The 21,166-nt window shown below is 48.1% G+C and overlaps 1 protein-coding gene across 4 annotated transcripts in view; it reads left to right on the forward strand.

Annotated features, from left to right (window-relative positions):
- The window catches only part of dym (dymeclin), a 221,875-nt gene that overhangs the window by 51,993 nt on the left and 148,716 nt on the right, over nt 1-21,166 (forward strand). For all 4 annotated transcript variants that reach the window (XM_052458491.1, XM_052458492.1, XM_052458493.1 and 1 more), the window contains exons 7-8: nt 1,122-1,247; nt 4,745-4,887. In XM_052458491.1, the coding sequence (XP_052314451.1) occupies nt 1,122-1,247; nt 4,745-4,887 (269 nt within the window). The remainder of the gene's footprint in view (nt 1-1,121; nt 1,248-4,744; nt 4,888-21,166) is intronic.

A 21,166-nucleotide genomic window follows, 5' to 3' on the forward strand; every position in this document is an offset into this window, starting at 1 on the left:
TAATAGTTTTCTTTCCCTGTCTGTGTCTCTCTCTCGTCACTGTCATTCTGTCTACCTGTCTCACTTTTTATTTAATTTTTATTTCACCTTTATTTAACCAGGTAGGCTAGTTGAGAACAAGTTCTCATTTGCAACTGCGACCAGGCCAAGATAAAGCAAAGCAGTGTGACACACAGAGTTACACATGGAATAAACAGACATACAATCAATATTACAGTAGATAAATCTATATACAGCATGTGCAAATGAGGTAGGATAAGAGAGGTAAGGCAATAAATAGGCCATGGTGGCAAAGTAATTACAAAATGGAAATTAAACAATTAAAAACTGGAATGGTGGGATGTGCAGAAGATAAATGTGCAAGTTGAGATACTGGGGTGCAAAGAAGCAAGATAAATAAATAAGTTAATACCGTATGGGGATGAGGTAGATTGGATGGGCTATTTACAGATGAGCTATGTACAGGTGCAGTGATCTGTGAGCTGCTCTGACAGCTGGTGCTTAAAGCTAGTGAGGGAGGTAAGATGATGATGATTTTTGCAATTGAACCTTAGACAAGGTGATTTTTGCAATTCGTTCCAGTCATTGGCAGCAGAGAACTGGAAGGAGAGGCGGCCAAAGGAATAATTGGTTTTGGGGGTGACCAGAGAGATATACCTGCTGGAGCGCGTGCTACAGGTCGGTGCTGCTATGGTGACCATTGAGCTGAGATAAGGCGGGGCTTTACCTAGCAGAGACTTGTAGATGACCTGGAGCCAGTGGGTTTGGCGACGAGTATGAAGCGAGGGCCAACCAACGAGAGCGTACAGGTCGCAGTGGTGGGTAGTATATGGGGCTTTGGTGACAAAACGGATGGCACTGTGATAGACTTCATCCAATTTGTTGAGTAGAGTGTTGGAGGCTATTTTGTAAATTACATCGCCGAAGTCGAGGTTGGTAGGATGGTCAGTTTTACGAGGGTATGTTTGGCAGCATGAGTGAAGGAGGCTTTGTTGCGAAATAGGAAGCCGATTCTAGATTTAATTTTAGATTGGAGATGTTCTATCTCTGCCTGTCTCTCTCTCACTCTCTCTCTCTCTCTCTCTCTCTCTCTCTCTCTCTCTCTCCCCTCTCTCTCACAGGGACATCACGTACAGTATCCTGTTTGAGGCTGTGACCACCATGTTGGTGTTACTGTCCTACCAGCTCTTCCACAAGGAGATACTGAGAGACGGACTCATTTACCAGTACCTGATGAAGGAACGATGGTGAGTAGAGTCATGGATCAACACACACACTCAGATCCTGTGAGACAGACTCATTTTCCAGTACCTGATGAAGGAAAGATTGGAGTGTGGGGACGATTGGACTGTGGAAATATTTGAAAGAAATCAAATACAACTTCAACCCAGGTCTGCTACATACCTCAACACACATGGGGGTGTGGCTATAGTCTCAAAGACATCCCCATTTACTCTTACTTGACACAATGACCCAATCACATGATCTAAAAGTAATTCTTGGCACGGGAATATCCAGAATAACACAGAATAACACAATCACGTGAACTAAGGAACTTTAGCAATTCTTCATGAGTCTTTGGAAATTTGTTTCAGATTCAAGGTTCCCCGAGTACCATGTTCTCAGCTCTCACTTTCTGTGAAAAGTGGCCCAGCTAAGATGTCTGTCTGTCTCGGGCACTAAGCAGAGAGCCAGTTATCTCCCTGGTGGTTCCAGAGGGGTACGTCCCAAATGACACTACTTAGTGCACTGCTTTTGACCAGGGCCCATTGTGGAGTTCTGGTCAAAAGTAGTGCACTACATAGACAATAGGGTGCCATTTGGGTTGGTCTGGCCCAAACCCGTCTGGTAGTGTGTAACCAGAGGTCAAGAGGAGGAACACATAGTGATTGTGTCTGTGGCGTAAGGATACGGGACAGGACGGGCAGGGGTAGTGCTCTGGTCAGTGTTGTGTCAAAGGTTCAGGGTTACAGAGTTCCTGCCTGGCTGCCGCCATGCTGGAGTGTTGTTTTGTTGCGAGAGCACGGTGTTCGTACACACTCACAAAGAGACGTACACACTCAAACACAAACACACACACACACACTCACAAAGCGTAGTACAAACACACACACACACACACACACACACAGACGGTCCGACCCTGCCTGGGGTCCAGTGGGAGACTGGCCAGGGCACACAGGAAGCATCGGACGAAAAACAACGCCCACAAAAAACACAAGCTGTTTCTCTAAGCTGTCCACCTCTCTCTCTCTCTCTCTCTCTCTCGCTCTCACCCACACCAGCCTCTCTCTCGCTCTCACCCCTCTCTCTCGCTCTCACCCACACCAGCCTCTCTCTCGCTCTCGCCCACACCAGCCTCTCTCTCGCTCTCGCCCACACCAGCCTCTCTCTCGCTCTCGCCCACACCAGCCTCTCTCTCGCTCTCGCCCACACCAGCCTCTCTCTCGCTCTCGCCCACACCAGCCTCTCTCTCTCACCAGCCTCTCGCCCACACCCTCTCTCACACGCCTCACCAGCCTCTCTCGCGCCCACACCAGCCTCTCGCGCCCACACCAGCCTCTCTCTCACGCGCCCACCAGCCTCGCCACACCAGCCTCTCTCACACGCCCCACACCAGCCTCTCTCACACGCGCCCACACCAGCCTCTCTCACACGCGCCCACACCAGCCTCTCACACACCAGCCTCTCTCTCGCGCCCACACCAGCCTCTCGCCCACACCAGCCTCTCTCTCTCGCCCGCCCACACCAGCCTCTCTCTCGCATCTCGCCCACCCACCAGCCTCTCTCTCGCTCTCGCCCACACCAGCCTCTCTCGCTCGCCTCTCTCGCCCCCACACCAGCCTCTCTCTCGCGCCCACACCAGCCTCTCGCGCCCACACCAGCCTCTCTCACACGCGCCCACACCAGCCTCTCTCACACGCGCCCACACCAGCCTCTCTCACACGCGCCACACCAGCCTCTCTCACACGCGCCCACACCAGCCTCTCTCACACGCGCCCACACCAGCCTCTCTCTCACACGCCCCCAGCCTCTCTCTCTCACACGCGCCCACACCAGCCTCTCTCTCACACGCGCCCACACCAGCCTCCTCTCTCACACGCGCCCACACCAGCCTCTCTCTCACACGCGCCCTCTCACACGCAGCCTCTCTCTCACACGCGCCCACACCAGCCTCTCTCACACGCGCCCACACCAGCCTCTCTCTCACACGTGCGCCCACACCAGCCTCTCTCTCACACGCGCCCACACCAGCCTCTCTCTCACACGCGCCCACACCAGCAGCCTCTCTCTCTCACACGCGCCACACAGCCAGCAGCCTCTCTCTCACACGCGCCCACACCGCCTCTCTCTCTACACGCGCGCACACCAGCAGCCTCTCTCTCTCTCTCTCTCTCTCACACGCGCCCACACCAGCAGCCTCTCTCTCTCTCACACGCGCGCACACCAGCAGCCTCTCTCTCTTTCTCACACGCGCGCACACCAGCAGCCTCTCTCTCTCTCTCTCTCTCTCTCTCTCACACACACACACACACACACACACACACACACACACACACACACACACACACACACACACACACACACACACACACACACACACACACCAGCCTCACACACACTAGCCTCTCTCTCTCTCACACACACACACACACACACACCAGCCTCTCACAATAGTTTGTGTTTCTCTCCTCACATTTTAAACACAACAAATGTGCTTTTCTTGGGCAGTTTTCCCGTATCTGTCCAAGCTATTTTCATGTTTTAACGTTGGTTTTCCATAAAAACATCCAAAAACAGTAAACACCTATTATTATTAACACAGAAAGGCCAGTCATCCTGTCTCCCGAGTCCTTTAACGTATTTCATTATTTCAACATCGGTCTTGAAATTGAGACCAACTCTCCTCTGGTTCACTGACAGGAAATAAATGGAAAAGGTAAACAACCCCTGTTTCTTCAGATATGTGCTTTTAGGAAACTGTTACAACATACGATGGATGACCTATGATGACAACCATTCATGGTTAAAGTCCTGTTCATCCACTGGCAGCAGGTCTGTTTTCTGGTGCTGTGTCTGACTTGGTGTTATACAGACTGTAGTCCTCTTGTCCCTGACCAGTCAGTTAGTGGCAGGGTAGCCTAGTGGTTAGAGCGTTGGACTAGTAACCGGAAGGTTGCTGTAGATCTGTCGTTCTGCCCCTGAACAGGCAGTTAACCCACTGTTCCTAGGCCGTCATTGAAAATAAGAATTTGTTCTTAAAACTGACTTGCCTAGTTAAATAAAGGAATAATAAAATTTAAAAAAATAAAAGTGAAGACCTGTTCTGTGTGGTGCTGTAGATGAGTTTCTGTCACTGACCTCCTCTTCTCTGTCTCTGTTCTGCCAGTGTGTCCCTGACCAGTCGGTTAGTGAAGACCCTGCTGGTTAACATCAGACCTGTTCTGTGTTGTGCTGTAGATTAGTTTTTCTCACTGACCTCCTCTTCTCTGTCTCTGTTCTGCCAGTGTGTCCCTGACCAGTCTGTTAGTGAAGACCCTGCTGGTTAACATCAGACCTGTTCTGTGTTGTGCTGTAGATGAGTTTCTCTCACTGACCTCCTCTTCTCTATCTCTGTTCTGCCAGTGTGTCCCTGACCAGTCTGTTAGTGAAGACCCTGTTGTTTAACATCAGACCTGTTCTGTGTTGTGCTGTAGATGAGTTTCTCTCACTGACCTCCTCTTCTCTGTCTCTGTTCTGCCAGTGTGTCCCTGACCAGTCGGTTAGTGAAGACCCTGCTGTATAACTTCATCAGACAGGAGAAGTGTCCTCCCCCAGCCACACACATCTTTGATCAGCAGTCGGACGGTGGAGGCCTGCTCTACGGCCTCGCCTCAGGGGTAGCAAGTAAGTACAAGAAGGTGAACACTGGGGTTTCGTACCGTTATCCTGTTGCTGTACAGGGTTATACAGTATTATCAGCAGTGCACACAAGGGGACGCTATTTCTTTCTAAACTGAAATCTTTTTAAATAATATGCAAATTCCCATAGCGGACGCGAGCTAAATGCTAACAAGCGCAATACAACACAAACGAAAGAACAGACACCCCAGCTCATAACGTTACACAGCCATCTCAAAAGGTTTGCTGCACATATTAAACAGCAGGGATCTGGATCCAGGAAGTATTTGTTGTTGTAATTGTTGACGGTGTTGAAAGTCATAACGTTGGTATTTCAAAATATACCGGTATACCACCCAAGTCTAGCACACACCCGCACCGGGATGCAGATGCGCGCGCACCCGCACCGGGATGCAGATGCGCGCCCGCGCACCGGGATGCAGATGCGCCCGCGCGCGCACCGGGATGCAGATGCAGATGCGCGCCCGCGCACCGGGATGCAGATGCGCGCCCGCGCACCGGGATGCAGATGCGCCCCCGCGCACCGGGATGCAGATGCGCGCGCCGCGCACCGGGATGCAGATGCCCGCCCGCGCACCGGGATGCAGATGCGCGCCCGCGCACCGGGATGCAGATGCGCGCCCGCGCACCGGGATGCAGATGCCGCGCCCGCGCACCGGGATGCAGATGCGCGCCGCGCACCGGGATGCAGATGCCGCGCCGCGCACCGGGATGCAGATGCCGCGCGCGCACCGGGATGCGCACCGGGATGCAGATGCGCGCGCCCGCGCACCGGGATGCAGATGCCGCGCCCGCGCACCGGGATGCAGATGCGCGCGCGCGCGCACCGGGATGCAGATGCCCGATGCGCGCGCGCACCGGGATGCAGATGCCGCGCCCGCGCACCGGGATGCAGATGCGCGCCCGCGCACCGGGATGCAGATGCGCGCGCCCGCGCACCGGGATGCAGATGCCGCGCGCGCGCACCGGGATGCAGATGCGCGCGCCCGCGCACCGGGATGCAGATGCCGCGCCCGCGCACCGGGATGCAGATGCCGCCCGCGCACCGGGATGCAGATGCGCGCGCCCGCGCACCGGGATGCAGATGCCGCGCCCGCGCACCGGGATGCAGATGCGCGCGCCCGCGCACCGGGATGCAGATGCGCGCACCGGGATGCAGATGCCGCGCGCCCGCGCACCGGGATGCAGATGCGCGCCCGCGCACCGGGATGCAGATGCGCGCCCGCGCACCGGGATGCAGATGCGCGCCCGCGCACCGGGATGCAGATGCGCGCGCCCGCGCACCGGGATGCAGATGCGCGCGCCCGCGCACCGGGATGCAGATGCCCGCGCACGCACACACACTCGCACGCACACTCACACAGAACACGCACACTCGGCCGACTCAGCCCGCACGCAGACGCAGACACTCGCACGCACACTCGCACGCACACAGGCACGCACACGCATGCACAGACAGGCGCACGCACACACGCACAGACAGGCACAGCACGCACACGCACACGCACAGACAGGCACAGACACGCACACGCACACGCACAGACAGGCACAGACACGCACACGCACACGCACAGACAGGCACAGACACGCACGCACAGACAGGCACAGACACAGGCACAGACAGGCACAGACACGCACACGCACACGCACAGACAGGCACAGCACACGCACACGCACAGACAGGCACAGACACGCACACGCACACGCACAGACAGGCACAGACACACACGCACACGCACAGACAGGCACAGACACGCACGCACAGACAGGCACAGACACGCACACGCACACGCACAGACACGCACAGACACGCACGCACACAGGGTTATACAGTGGGGCAAAAAGTATTTAGTCAACCACCAATTGTTCAAGTTCTCCCACTTAAAAAGATGAGGCCTGTAATTTTCATCATAGGTACACTTCAACTATGACAGACAAAATGAGGAAAGAAATACCTAGTGAATTTGACCTGCAGAGAGCTGGGACCAAAGTCACAAAGCCTACCATCATTAACACACTACGCCGCCAGGGACTCAAATCCTGCAGTGTAATTGTACTAATGTAAGCCCAGACTCTCTCAGACATTAGTAGTGGAGGCAGAGGACAGCGCCAGAAAGACTTTACTCTCTCTCCGTCTGGCTCTCTCTCTCCGTCTGGCTCTCTCTCTCCGTCTGGCTCTCTCTCTCTCCGTCTGGCTCTCTCTCTCTCCGTCTGGCTCTCTCTCTCTCCGTCTGGCTCTCTCTCTCTCTGTCTGGCTCTCTCTCTCTCTCCGTCTGGCTCTCTCTCTCTCTCCGTCTGGCTCTCTCTCTCTCTCGTCTGGCTCTCTCTCTCGTCTGGCTCTCTCTCTCCGTCTGGCTCTCTCTCTCTCCGTCTGGCTCTCTCTCTCTCCGTCTGGCTCTCTCTCTCTCTCCGTCTGGCTCTCTCTCTCTCCGTCTGGCTCTCTCTCTCTCCGTCTGGCTCTCTCTCTCTCCGTCTGGCTCTCTCTCTCTCTCCGTCTGGCTCTCTCGGTCTCTCTCTCATATATCCATGCATTTCACTTTTCAGCAGCTTTGAGACGCTGTGTTGCCTGTTTCCTCATTGTCAGACCAAGACAGTTATGTTAGACCTCTGTCTAGATATTTTATCAATGTATGTATTGATTATGGCGGTGTGAGGTACTGTTGCACCCTCTACAACCACTGTGATTGTTCATCCAGCTGAGTCAAATAATAACCTGGCCTTAATGGCCAAGTACTCTAAGACTGGCCACCCCTCAGAGCCTGGCTCCCCTCTAGGTTTCTTCCTAGGTTCCTACCTTTCTGGGGAGTTTTTCCTAGCCACTGTGCCTCTACATCTGCATTGCTTGCTGTTTGGGGTTTTAGTAAATGTAAAAGGGCTTTATAAAATACATTTGATTGATAGATGGATTGGAAAGACTGGCCAGAAGGAAGAAATGTATTTGACATTTTCTTTGTAGTGTTTTGTGTATGTTTTTTACTCTCTCCATCGTTCCAATCGTCCACTTCTGCATTACCCGAGTCTGTCTCTCTTCACACAAGGCTCTTCTCACACCACTATTGGCTGCTGGGTCGGGTTCAGCAGGAGGTCAGACCAGTCTGTCTGGTTAATTTACAGCGGTGAAGGATCCTCAGGTCTGTCTGTCTGTGTGTGGACTCCTCATTGAGAGAGCCCCATTATTTCTCCCGTTCACAGGACCAAGGAGGGCTGTGTGCTCACAGATAGATAGAAATAGACACAACACTGTAGCATTGGCCAGACTGGACAGGTGCCTGACTGTGCTAGTCTCTTAATTACTTTGCTTTGTTTAGGATTCTTCCACGTCCTCTCTCATTCTAGAATGGCAGCTAGCGAGCTAAATCCCTTTACTGTCTGCCTACATGCCATGGCTGCAGTTAACCACAGTCTACAATGCACCCTGGTTGTAAATCAGGACTTGAGTACACTACTCACACTGATGTCTTTATGTAGGACAGCGAGCCTGTTCTGTCTGACAGCCAAGCGGAAGAATGAATGGTATTTGTCCTGCAGAGGACAGCCTATAGTCCCCTGGACAATGAGAAGGGATGTGTTGGTGGTACCACAGGGGACTGGGCTGTTAACAGTGTTGTGGTTATTATTAAGGGTCTGATTTGGCCTCGTATCAGACTGTTTGTATTGGCATGTTGTGCTCTCCTGCCTCCCCTGCGCCTCCTGCTCTTCCTGGCTACGCACGCACACACACATACACACTCCTGCGCCAGGGAAATCTAGCGAAGGAGCATGAAGGAAAGGCTTTCAGGAAGGAGGGGGCCAGTTGGAACGTTCCTCATCATACGAGATGGGACAGCTACTCAGATCTCTGTGGGCGGGGCTGAGGGAGGGGCCAGTTGGAACGTTCCTCATCAGACGAGATGGGACAGCTACTCAGATCTCTGTGGGCGGGACTGAGGGAGGGGCCAGTTGGAACGTTCCTCATCATACGAGATGGGACAGCTACTCAGAGCTCTGTGGGCGGGACTGAGGGAGGGGCCAGTTGGAACGTTCCTCATCATACGAGATGGGACAGCTACTCAGATCTCTGTGGGCGGGACTGAGGGAGGGGCTGAGGGAGGGGCCAGTTGGAACGTTCCTCATGAGACGAGATGGGACAGCTACTCAGATCTCTGTGGGCGGGACTGAGGGAGGGGCCAGTTGGAACGTTCCTCATCAGACGAGATGGGACAGCTACTCAGAGCTCTGTGGGAGGTAGGGAGGGGCTGAGGGAGGGACTGAGGGAGGGAGAAGAGAGACATTAGATAGTGAGTGAAAGAGACAGGGAATGGCTGTTTTCTTCTCCCATAATGTATTTTTCATCCAAGAGGTCCATGATCATGAAATTGTCATATTTGCCTGGTGTGGTGCTTTATTTTCAAATGTTTCCTGTTGTTTTTTTTAGAACTGTTGAATTCTTCCTAGGCCCATGCGCTTTGTGTACATGAAAGATCATATTTCAGAAGGACATTTAAAATAAAAAAACAGCAAACCGGAGGGGAATGATTGTTAATGTAGTGCTTAGAACATTGTTGGCATCTCAGCCTGACAGGGGGCCTGACACGGGGCCTGACACGGGGCCTGACACGGGGCTTCTATAGGAGAAGAGAGGGATGAAACCAATTACTGGAGAAAGAGATGAGATACAACCATGAGTCAATCAAACAGCAGAACGAGGGGGAACTGTTGTGTACAGACTCAGTGAGCATAGCCTGCCTACTGAGAGAGGCTGCCGCAGGCAGACCTGGCTCTCAAGAGAAGACAGTCTATGTACACACTGCCCACAAAATGTGATGGAAGCTGAGCTGCACATCCTAATCTCCTGCCTAATGTATGACCATATGAGACAAATTTCCCTCATATTACAGAAAGAATTGGTCATCAATTCCAATTTTGCTAATCTTACATATCTATTAGGTGAAATACCACAGTGTGCCATCACAGCAGCAATATTGGTGACTTGTTGCCACAAGGGACTACCTGTGAAGAACAAACACCATTATAAATACAACCCAACAGTGGTAGGTCTGATTACCACGAGACAGCCTAAAGGGGGGAGGGGGCCCGGGCAGGGTGGGGCCAGGAAAATAACCTCTCAAAGTCAACAAAACGAAGGAGCTGATCATGGACAGTAGAGAGAGCACGCCCCCATCCACATGGATGAGGGTGAAGAGCTCTCCAGAGGGTGGTGCACAGTCCCTCCAGTACATCTACAGTGTTACAGGAAGGCTTAGAAGATAATCAAGAACCTCTGCCACCTGAGCCACGGCCTGCTACCATGTAGAAGGCAGAGACAGCACAGGTGCATCAAAGCTGGCACTAAATGACTGAAAAACAGCTTCTATCTCCAGGCCATCAGACTGTGAAATAGTCACTACTAGCCGGGCTGCTCAGTACCATTACGTTACAGCCTTATTCTAAAATGGATGAAATAAAACACATCCTCAGCAATCTACACACAATTCCCCATGATGACAAAGCAGAAACAGGTTTTTTAGGAATGTTAGCAAATGTATTTATATATCTACTTATATATACTTGTGTTATTAAGGCATCTGCAGATAGAAGCAGATACCTTAATAACATAAGTATTTAGACCCTTTGCTATGAGACTTGAAATTGAGTTCAGGTGCATCCTGTTTCCATTGATCATCCTTGAGATGTTTCTACAACTTGATTGGAGTCCACCTGTGGTAAATTCCATTGATTGGACATGATTTGGAACATACCTGTCTATATAAGGTCCCACAGTTGACAGTCCATGTCTGAGCAAAGGTGGAAGGAATTGTCCGTAGAGCTCCGAGAGAGGGTTGTGTTGAGGCACGGATCTGGGGAAGGGTGCCAAAACATGTCTGCAGCATTGAAGGTCCCCAAGAACACAGTGGCCTCCATCATTCTTAAATGGAAGAAGTTTGGAACCACCAAGACTCTTCCTAGAGCTGGCCGCTCGGTCAAACTGAGCATTCAGGGGAGAAGGGCCTTGGGGAGGGAGGTGACCAAGAACCCAATGGTCACTCTGACAGAGCTCTAGAGTTTAGGATCGAGGCAAAGATGAACAGAGCAAAGAAGAGAGAGATCCTTGATGAAAACCTGCTCCAGAGCGCTCAGGACCTCCGACTGGGACGAAGGTTCATCTTCCAACAGGACAACGACCCCAAGCCCACAGCCAGGATAACGACCCTAAGCACACAGCTAAGACAACGCAGGAGGGGCTTCGGTAAAAGTCTCTGAATGTCATTGAGTGGCCCAGCCAGAGCCCAGACTTGAACCTGATCAATCATCTCTGGAGAGACCTGAAAATAGCTTTGCAGCGACACTCCCCACTCAACCTGACAGAGCTTGAGAGGATCTGCGTAAAATAATTAGAGAAACTCCCCAAATATAGGTGTGCCAAGTTCGTAGCGTCATACCCAAGAAGACTCGAGGCTGTTATCACTGCCAGTGGTGCTTCAACAAAGTACTGAGTAAAGGGTCTGAGTGTCATTGTGATATTTCCATGTTTTATTTGTTTTATACATTTCTAAAAATCTGTTTTTGCTTCATCATTATGGGTTATTGTGTGTAGATGTGTAAATAACACTATTTAATCCATTTTAAAATATTGGTTAATGTTACAAATTTGGCCTCAGAACAGCAGAACAGCCTCTGTTCGTCGGGTCATACACTGTACAAGGTGGCGAAAGCGTTCCACAGGGATTCTGGCCATGTTGACTCCAATACTTCCCACAGTTGTGTCCAGTTGGCTGGATGTGCTTTGGGTGGTGGACCATTCTTGATACACACAGGAAACTGTTGAGCGTGAAAAACCCTGCAGCGTTGCAGTTCTTGACACAAACTGGTGCCCCTGCCATATCCCGTATCCCGTTCAAAGGCACTTAAATATGTTGTCTTGCCCATTCACCCTCTGAATGGCACACATTCTCAATGGTCTCAATGCTTAAAAATCCTTCTTTAACCTGACACCAGCTCTGTGACTGGTACAGATGAACTACAATAGACAGACAGCATACAGGACATTCAACATGGATTTGAAGTGGATTTAACAAGATATCAACAAGGATTCACCTGGTCAGTCTGTCAAGGGGAAAATAATGCACCACATCAGGAAAATAGGACGATTTCATGGACCTCTTGGATGATACGTTATGGGAGAAGAAAACAGCCATTCCCTGTCTTAATGTTTTCATCACTCAGAGTATTGTATGTTACCATGCCAGTAAAGCCCATTGAATTGAGAGAGGCAGAGCGAGTGAGTGACCGGCTGTCTGAATGGGAAAACAAGAAGAGCCCATGGTCAAACAAAACCAGAGGAAGAGGGGCCCTTTATGGACATGGAGGGAGAGAGACTCAGAGTCTGAATGGATGCCGGTCAGCGGTTTCCCTTAGATAAGTGTTCTTTGTTGGTGGCAGACGCCTATCAGTGGGCCATCAGAAGCCGGCCAGTCTCTGTCTCTGACTACTGTGTGTGTGTGTGTGTTTCCCTTTGTGTGTAAGTGCGACTACTGTCTGACTGTTATCAGAGGTCAGAGTTATGCCTTGTCCTCTCTGTAATCCCCCAGAGCCTCAGTGTCTGCTACTGCCTCGTCTCCTCTCTCTCACACACACACACACACACACACACACACACACACACACACACACACACACACACACACACACACACACACACACACACACACTCACACTCACACACACACTCACACTCACACTCACACTCACACACACACACACAGACAGACTAATAGATTGACGCCATATAGGATTTTGGCTGACTGGTTGTAGTCATGACGGTCACGTCCACAGCTGGGACAGAACGTCGTCTCTCCCCTTACTGAGATGACTGGAGCACAGACTGGAAACTGCCTGGTGTGTCCACACTGGAACAAATTGTGTAATGTGACAGACAGAGCTAACATGCCCTGCAGGCCTGGATGGACAGGCAGGCAGGCAGGCAGGCAGGCAGGCAGGCAGGCAGGCAGACAGACAGGCATACAGGCATGCAGACGGGCGGACAGACAGGCAGACAGACAGGCAGGCAGGCAGACAGACGGGTTGGTTAAGGCTCCCTTTTTTCCAGTTTGAAGCATTCTTTCCTCAGATTTTCCCATCACTCATTTACCCCCAGCATGATCATATGATCCTGTTTCACATGCCGCCACAGGACTGTGTGTGTGTGTATGTGTGTGTGTGTGTGTGCGCATGCTTAAAGATGTCTTACTCATAGCCCTGTGCCTGTATGATCTTTAGTTGGACATTCCTAGGAAATCTCTGCCAGCCAGTCCCTTAGCCTGCCTCAGTCAGTCACACTATGTCTGTAGGCAGGGCTGGAGCCGACCTATGAATCTCTATTCATCAAACCAGTTGTATATCAGCCCTCTCATTTGTCTCCATGGAAAGAAGAGATTGTTGAAACCATCCAACCAGCTGCATTGTAATCTCCCCTTGTACTGTATTACTGTAGGCTTCCTAATGTTCCAATGCTCTGTGAGAAATGACAATCTGAGATGATTCCATCCAGACATCGTCTGACTGAGACAGTTGGCTTAGAGGACATTCCAAATGGTACCCTGTTTGTAATTGGGCGGCTGGTAGCCTAGTGGTTAGAGTGTCGGGCCAGTAACCGAAAGGTTGCAAGTTCAAACCCCCGAGCTGACAAGGTCGTTCTGCCAGGCAGTTAACCCACTGTTCCTAGGCCGTCATTGAAAATAAGAATTTGTTCTTAACTGACTTGCCTCATTAAATAAAGGTTAAATAAAGGTGAAATAAAAACAATGGTACTGGTCCAAAGTCGTGTACTAAATAGGGTTCCATTTGGGATTCACCCTTTGTTGCCATGAAAACTATACAAGCTCTTACTAGCAGCAGTGAAAACGGCTGGGCTGAATTCATGTACAGTGGCTTTCATCCTGTCGGTTCTTTTGTATTTTTTTGAGTCGTGGTCGTCCGTGCTGGCAGACTTGCAGTAGTAATTGAACATCCTGTTTGTTGTAGTTCATCTGTACTGGTCACAGAGCTGGTGTCAGTCTGTGCCTGTATTCTGACTTCACATTTTAAATAACCAGATTTTTGGAACAAATGGTTTATTGGTTTAGAAAATACACATTTATTTATTGAATATGTTGTGTATAATGCCATGTCTTTCGGTGCTGCCAATGTCGCCTCTAAAGAGAAAATTATTGGTTTGGTTGGGATGCCGGAGATTTAACTGGGTCATTTACGCATTCAAATAATGTATTTTGTGTATTTGTTTGCCTTACAAAGTGCACATTGTAATGCTATTTAGAACTATTTCTACAGGAATGTATGTTACAAACGTACTTGTTTTAATCCTTGTTTATTGAAGAGGTGAATAATTTATTTTATTTCTGCTGCATCAGGAAGGAGGGTTGGCAAGCCAGGTCCTTGATCTGAAGCACCATTTTTAAACTGGCCAAATCCCAGGGGTAGATACATATTTTCCCAGAGTCAGATGAACTTGTGGATACCATTTGAATGTCTCTTTGTTTGAAGCATGCTAGCTGTTACCATAGACATCCAGTCATTGTGCTAAAGCTTGTTAGCGTTTGCTCGCGAAACTACCTCCTATCACGTCCTTCATCCTGGATGTCACTTAGCATGTTTTCCTCAGAGGTCTGGAAAGGGAGTGTGAAAGGAAGAGGAAACACTTCATCCTGGTTATTAGTTGAGTAGTTGAGTAGTGCCTGGTCTGCCAGTTCACGGTTGTCCTGAGGAAGTGGAGCAGAGCTTAGTCATGCCGAGGCCCGTCTCCCCGTCAGCGTTTCCCGCGTTCCAAATGGTACCCTATTCTCTACATAGAGCACTACTTAGGGATTAGGGTGTCATTAGGGATATACAGACCTGTCTGTGTGTTCACGTGTCACTGTGCCAGTTTTGCCCCACAGTGTGTGTGTGTGTGTCAGTCCGCGCCAGACTGGCCCCACGGCACCATAGTGCCACCTGTCTAACTTCCTGTCCAGAACAAAGCAGCTGACAATGTAGAGGCACAGGAAGTGGCGCTCTGTGTGTGTGTGTGTGTGTACCACCAACTCAATATTGCTCTGTCCGGAGTACCCCTGAAGTACCCCCTCGTGCATTTTACCAGTGAGCCTATGGTCTCATGAGTCTTCTCAAGTACCCCCTGTGCATAGACCAAGTACCCCCCAGAGGTGCTAATACCCCTGGTTGGGGACCACTGGGTCAGACTATATAAACCACTGTGTCAGACTATATGAACCACTGTGTTAGACTTTAAGTCTGCAATTTAACAATCTAGTAATGTGTGGCTTGACATTTTGTTCCACATCTGAAGCTAGATTAAATCTGGTTTTAGAAGTAGGTTAATAAATAAAATAAAACGACAGAATCCAGAGTAGATTACGACCAGAAATTATGAGTGTAGATGAAGTACTGCTGCCAAGACCCGGACTATACAGTATGTATAGAGAATATAGTCATTATGCTCTCGGTTGAATTGTCTATTTCCATGGACACATAGAAATGAATTCAGTGATGGTCTGGCTGTGAATAGCAGCCCCTGTTGTCATAGTTGAGAGGAGACCAAACCAACCTATACTGCCTATGGCTCCACAGTGCATATATACAGGACATGAGGTCTGGGGGCCCGTACGTACGTGTGTACGTGTGTGTGTGTGTGTGTGTGTGTGTGTGTGTGTGTGTGTGTGTATGGACTGTGTGAACACGTCTGTGTACATCTTGTGTGCGTCTGAGTGTACTGTGTGTGTGTGTGTCATTATCAGAAGGATGTTTAATTACCGTGGGATGGCACGGCGTGGTATGCTCTGCATATTTCTCCTATCGTTGGTTTATCATCACGGCTGCCAGCCTCACAGTGTCTGTCTATAAGCTGCTGGGCCTCCGTCACCATGTCTTAATTCGTTTACTCTTCTGCAAATAAAACTTAAGACTGGAAACATGTAAGCACAATGTGTCACTGTCTGTTCTGTTACCCTCAAACGTACACACACACACACACACACACACACACACACACACACACACACACACACACACACACACACACACACACACACACACACACACACACACACACACACACACATTCTGTCCCTGTTTGCTCACCCCTACCTCCCTTTCATGTTTCCAGTCAGAAACGGTTCTTGTTCCTGGATGCTGGGGTTTATGAAATTCCCCTCTGACCCTTTTTGTGCCTCATGAATCAATCATGGCAGAAATCATTTGTGTGTAAATAGTTTGTAGAAATTCAGCATTTACCAAAGATTTACAATGCCTAGTATTCAGACCCATTGGCTTTTTCCACATTTTGTTAGGTTAAAGCCTTAGTCTAAAATGTATAAAATCCCCCCCCCCCCTAATCAATACCCCATAATGACAAACAAAAACAGTTTTTTATACATTTCTGCTAAGTTATTAAAAACTGATATCACATAAGTATTCAGATCTTTACTCAGTACTTTGTTGAAGTACCTTTGGCAGCGATTCCAGCATCAAGTCTTCTTGGAAGGTGAACCTTTGCCCCAGTCTGAGGTCCTGAACGCTCTGGAGAAGGTTTTCATTGCTCTGTTCATCTTTGCCTCAATCCTGACTAGTCTCCCAATCCCTGCTACTGAAAAACATCCCCACAGCATGATGCTGCCACCACCATGCTTCACCGTAGGGATGGTGCCAGCTTTCTTCAAGACGTGATGCTTGGCATTCAGGCCAAAGAGTTAAATCCTGGTTTCATCAGACCAGAGAATCTTGTTTCTCATGTTCTGAGTGTCTCGGTGCCCTTTGGCAATCCCCAAGCGGGTGGTGGTGCCTTTTACTGAGGAGTGGCTTCCGTCTGGTCACTACCATAAACGCCTGATTGGTGCTGCAGAGATGGTTTTCCACAGAGGAACTCTAGAGCTCTGTCAGTGACGATTGGGTTCTTGGTCACCTCCCTCCCCAAGGCCCTTCTCCCTCGATTGCTCAGTTTGGCCGGGCAGTCAGCTTTAGGAAGAGTCTTGGTGGTTCCAAACTTCTTCCATTTAAGAATGATAGAGGCCACTGTGTTATTGGGGACCTTCAATGCTGCAGACATGTTTTGGTAACCTTTCCCAGATCTGTGCCTTGACACAATCCTGTCTTGGCCAATTCCTCCAACCTCATTCCTTCAACCTTTGCTCTGACATGCACTGTCAACTGTGGGACATTTATATAGACAGGTGTTTGCCTTTCCAAATAATTTCCAATCAATTTAATTTACCACAGGTGGACTCAAATCAAGTTGTAGAAACAAGGATGATCCATGGAAACAGGATGCACCTGAGCTCAATTTCGAGTCTCATAGAAAAGGGTCTGAATATTTATGTAAATAAAGTATTTCTGTTTATTTTTATGTTTAATACATTTGTAAAAATGCAACCTTTTTTTTCTCGCTTTTTCATTATGGGGTATAGTGTGTAGGTTTATTAGGAAGTTTTATTTATTTATTGCATTTTAGAATAAGGCTATCACATAACAAAATGTAGAAAAAGTCAATGGGGTCTGAATACTTTCCGGAGGCACTGTAGGAGCTCAAATAGGTAAACAAAACCATTGGTGTACGAAACGTGATACAACTCGTGTGGGAGGGAGCTGTGACAAGGAGCTGGGTTGGAAGATGGTGTGTAGGTAGGTAGGTAGCTTGACCTGGTAAACAAACCACTTCCAAGGTGTCAGAAACATTAATACAATATTGTGTGGAAGGAAGCTGTGAGTGTGTAGGCTGTTACTGCTGTTTCTGCTTTACTGACACCATCACTTGTTGTTGAGGTCATCTCCTATCGTATCGTCCACCTCAGACACATCAACAGTACAGATTAGAGGTCGACTGATTTAATCGGAATGGGCGATTAATTAGGGCAGATTTCAAGTTTTCATAACAATCGGAAATCGGTATTTTTGGACACCGATTCGGCCTTTTTTTCCTCCTTTCTTTTTTCCACCTTTATTTAACGAGGCAAGTCAGTTAATAAGAACACATTCTTATTTTCAATGACGGCCTAGGAACAGTGGGTTAACTGCCTTGTTCAGGGGCAGAACGACAGATTTTTACCCCGTCAGCTCAGGGATTCATTCTTGCAACCTTAAGGTTAACTAGTCCAATGCTCTAATCACCTGCCTTACTCCACGCCACGAGGAGCCTGCCTGTTACGCGGATGCAGTAAGAAGCCAAGGTAAGCTGCTAGCTAGCGTTAAACTTATCTTATAGAAAACAATCAGCATATAATTGGTAGATTTGCATAGAAAACACTCGAAAGTTTCAAACTGTAAGGACTCAAATTGCACTTCCTATGCCTTCCACTAGATGTCAAGTATTTAGAAATTGTTTCAGGCTTGTATTCTGAAAAATGTGGGAGTAAGAGCAGTCTGAATGAGTGGACCCTGCAGTGTCACAGAGCTTTTTCATGCGCTCGACCGAGAGAGTGCCTTTCTTGTTTACCTTTTTATATTGATGACGTTATTGTCCGGTTGAAATAACATTGATTATTTAGGCAAAAACAACCTGAGGATTGTATATAAACATCGTTTGACATGTTTTTATGAACTTTACGGATACAATTTGGATTTTTTTGTCTGCCTATTGTGATTGCGTTTGAGCCTGTTGATTACTGAAGAAAACGAGCTAACAACTGAGGTTTTTGGATATATAAAGAGAGACTTTATCAAACATAACGAACATTTATTGAGTAAATGAATGTCTTCTGAGTGCAACCATATGAAGATCATCAAAGCTAAGTGATTCATTTTATCTTGGTTTCTGACTTGTGTAACTCTTCGACTTGACTGGTTACTGTTTGTAATGATTTGTCTGCTGGGCTATGTTCTCAAATAATTGTAGGGTATGCTTTCGCCGTAAAGCATTTTTAAAATCTGACACCGTGGTTGGATTCACAAGAAGTTCATCTTTAAACCTATGTAAAATACTTGTATGTTTTCTGTATTTTTACAATGAGTATTTCTATATTTGAATTTTGCGCTCTGCAATTTTGCGTCCCACATACCCCAGTGGGGTTATCTAGCGTGTCCTGCGTTGCATATAATCGGTGCGCATTCACGAAAAAGGACCGTCGTTGCTCCAACGTGTACCTAACCATAAACATCAATGCCTTTCTGAAAATCAATACACAAGTATATATTTTTAAACCTGCATATTTAGCTAAAAGAAATCCTGGTTCGCAGGTAATATTAACCAGGTGAAATTGTGTCACTTCTCTTGGTTCTAATTGCACGTAGAGTCAGGGTATATGCAACCGTTTGGGCCGCCTGGCTCGTTGCGAACTAATTTGCCAGAATTTTACATAATCATGACATAACATTGAAGGTTGTACAATGTAACCGCAATATTTAGACTTAGGGATGCCACCAGTTAGATGAAATACGGAATGGTTCCGTATTTCACTGAAAGAATAAACGTTTTGTTTTCAAAATGATATTTTCCGGATTTGACCATATTAATGACCAAAGGCTCGTATTTCCGTGTGTTATTATGTTATAATTAAGTCTATGATTTGATATTTGATAGAGCAGTCTGACTGAGCGATGGTAGGCAGCAGCAGGCTTATACGCATTCATTCAAACAGCACTTTTGTGCGTTTTGCCAGCAGCTCTTCCCAATGTTTCAAGCTGTGTATGACTTCAATCCTATTATCTCCTGAGATTAGGCTGGTGTAACCAATGTGAAATGGCTAGCTAGTTAGCGGGGTGCGCGCTAATAGCGTTTCAATCGGTGACGTCACTCGCTCCGAGACTTGGAGTAGTTGTTCCCCTTGCTCTGGCTTTTGTGGAGTGATGGGTAACGATGCAATACTAAAGTGCCTATAAGAACATCCAATAGTCAAAGGTATATGAAATACAAATGGTATAGAGAGAAATAGTCCTATAATTCCTATAATAACTACAACCTAAAACTTCTTACCTGGGAATATTGAATACTCATGTTAAAAGGAACCACCGGCTTTCATATGTTCTCATGTTCTGAGCAAGGAACTTAAACGTTAGCTTTCTTACATAGCACATATTGCACTTTTACTTTCTTCTCCAACACTTTATTTTTGCATTATTTAAACCAAATTGAACATGTTTCATTATTTATTTGAGGCTAAATTGAATTTATTGATGTATTATGTTAAGTTAAAATAAGTGTTCATTCAGTATTGTTGTAATTGTCTTTAACCAAATCAAATCAAAGTTTATTTGTCACGTGCACCGAATACAACAGGTGTAGGTAGACCTTACAGTGAAACGCTTACTTACAGGCTCTAACCAATGGTGCAAGAAAAAAAAGGTGTGTGTGTAGGTAAGTAAAGAAATAAAACAATAGTAAAAAGACATTTGAAAAAAAGAGTAGCAAGGCTATATACAGACAACTGTTAGTCAGGCTTATTGAGGTAGTATGTACATGTAGGTATTGTTAAAGTGACTATGCATATATGATGAACAGAGAGTAGCAGAAGCGTAAAAAGAGGAGTTGGCGGGAGGTGGGACACATTGCAGATATCCCGGTTAGCCAATGTTGGTTGGTCGGGCCAATTAAGGTAGTATGTACATGAATGTATAGTTAAAGTGATTATGCATATACGATAAACAGAGAGTATCAGTAACAGAGGGGTTGGGGAGGCACACAATGCAAATAGTCCATAGTAATCGGACGATTAATCGGTATCGGCCTTTTTTTGGTCCTCCAATAATCTGTATCGGTGTTGTACAGATATGGTCATATCGTCCACCGTTAGCCCCAGACCCATATCAGCAGTACAGATGTCTTCATGTCGTCCACCGTTAGCCCCAGACCCAAATCAGCAGTACAGCTATCGTCATAGCGTCCACCGTTAGCCCCAGACCCATATCAGCAGTACAGATGTCTTCATATCGTCCACCGTTAGCCTCAGACCCATATCAGCAGTACAGATATGGTCATATCGTCCACCGTTAGCCCCAGACCCATATCAGCAGTACAGATATCGTCATAGCGTCCACCGTTAGCCCCAGACCCATATCAGCAGTACAGATATCGTCATAGCGTCCACCGTTAGCCCCAGACCCATATCAGCAGTACAGCTATCGTCATATCGTCCACCGTTAGCTCCAGACCAGCAGTATAGATTTCTTAATGTCGTCCACCGTTAGCCCCAGACCCATATCAGCAGTACAGATATCGTCATAGCGTCCACCGTTAGCCCCTGACCCATATCAGCAGTACAGATATCGTCATAGCGTTAGCCACCGTTAGCCCCAGACCCATATCAGC

This window comes from Oncorhynchus keta, chromosome 12 (genome assembly GCF_023373465.1).
Source record: "Oncorhynchus keta strain PuntledgeMale-10-30-2019 chromosome 12, Oket_V2, whole genome shotgun sequence".
NCBI lineage: Eukaryota > Metazoa > Chordata > Actinopteri > Salmoniformes > Salmonidae > Oncorhynchus > Oncorhynchus keta.